The sequence below is a fragment of the Octopus bimaculoides genome, chromosome 25 (assembly GCF_001194135.2).
Source record: "Octopus bimaculoides isolate UCB-OBI-ISO-001 chromosome 25, ASM119413v2, whole genome shotgun sequence".
Classification (NCBI taxonomy): domain Eukaryota; kingdom Metazoa; phylum Mollusca; class Cephalopoda; order Octopoda; family Octopodidae; genus Octopus; species Octopus bimaculoides.
The window spans coordinates 25,572,678-25,573,415 of NC_069005.1; the positions used below are offsets into that span (position 1 = coordinate 25,572,678).

At 41.7% G+C, this 738-nt stretch overlaps 1 protein-coding gene across 1 annotated transcript in view; it reads right to left on the minus strand.

Moving 5' to 3' along the window:
- The window catches only part of LOC106867991 (cGMP-dependent protein kinase, isozyme 1), a 59,436-nt gene that overhangs the window by 22,956 nt on the left and 35,742 nt on the right, over window positions 1-738 (minus strand). Inside the window, exon 4 of the mRNA XM_052976621.1 lies at window positions 418-523. Within this exon, the coding sequence (XP_052832581.1) occupies window positions 418-523 (106 nt within the window). The remainder of the gene's footprint in view (window positions 1-417; window positions 524-738) is intronic.

The window sequence follows — 738 nt, forward strand, 5'->3', positions numbered from 1 at the left end:
TAGTAGTAGTAGTAGTAGTAGTAGTAGTAGTAGTAGTAGTAGTAGTAGTAGCGGAATTTGAACTCAGAACGTAGCGGCAGACGAAATACCACTAAGCATTTCGCCAGGCGTGCTAACGATCCTGCCAGCTCGCCACCTTAGAGATCACCATATCACGCACATATGGTTGTGATGCATGTGCCTGGTGTACTCTTATCAGACGGGTAGTCATGATGGATATATAGGGTTTCGTATATTTGCAACCCTGTGTCACTTTGACGGCATGCACTGCTCTCTCGCTCAATAATAATAATAATCGACAATTCGGCAGGAAATAAATGCTCCACCACCCACATTGCCTACTATAAGGGCTATCAGCAGATATCCAGAACAACAATAGCAACAACTATATAAGTATCAGCAGCAACATGTGGTTACCTTTTTAAAAACTGTATATTTTCGTCTCTCCGCTGTATCCCAGTTTTCATCATGATCGCCTGAAATACTCGCCGGTCCAGCACCCAGATCCGAACATCAGACACCGCTTAAAATAGAGAGAAAAGAAATATTATTTCAAAATTTGGTGTGACCGCATGGTAAGAATCTTGCTTCCCAAATAGACGGCTTGAGGTTCAGTCTCACTGCGTTGCACCTTCGGCTAGAGTTTTCTACGGCAGCCTTAGGCCGATCAAAGTTTTGTGAATGGATTTGGTAGAATACACACACACACACATATATATATATATATATATATATATA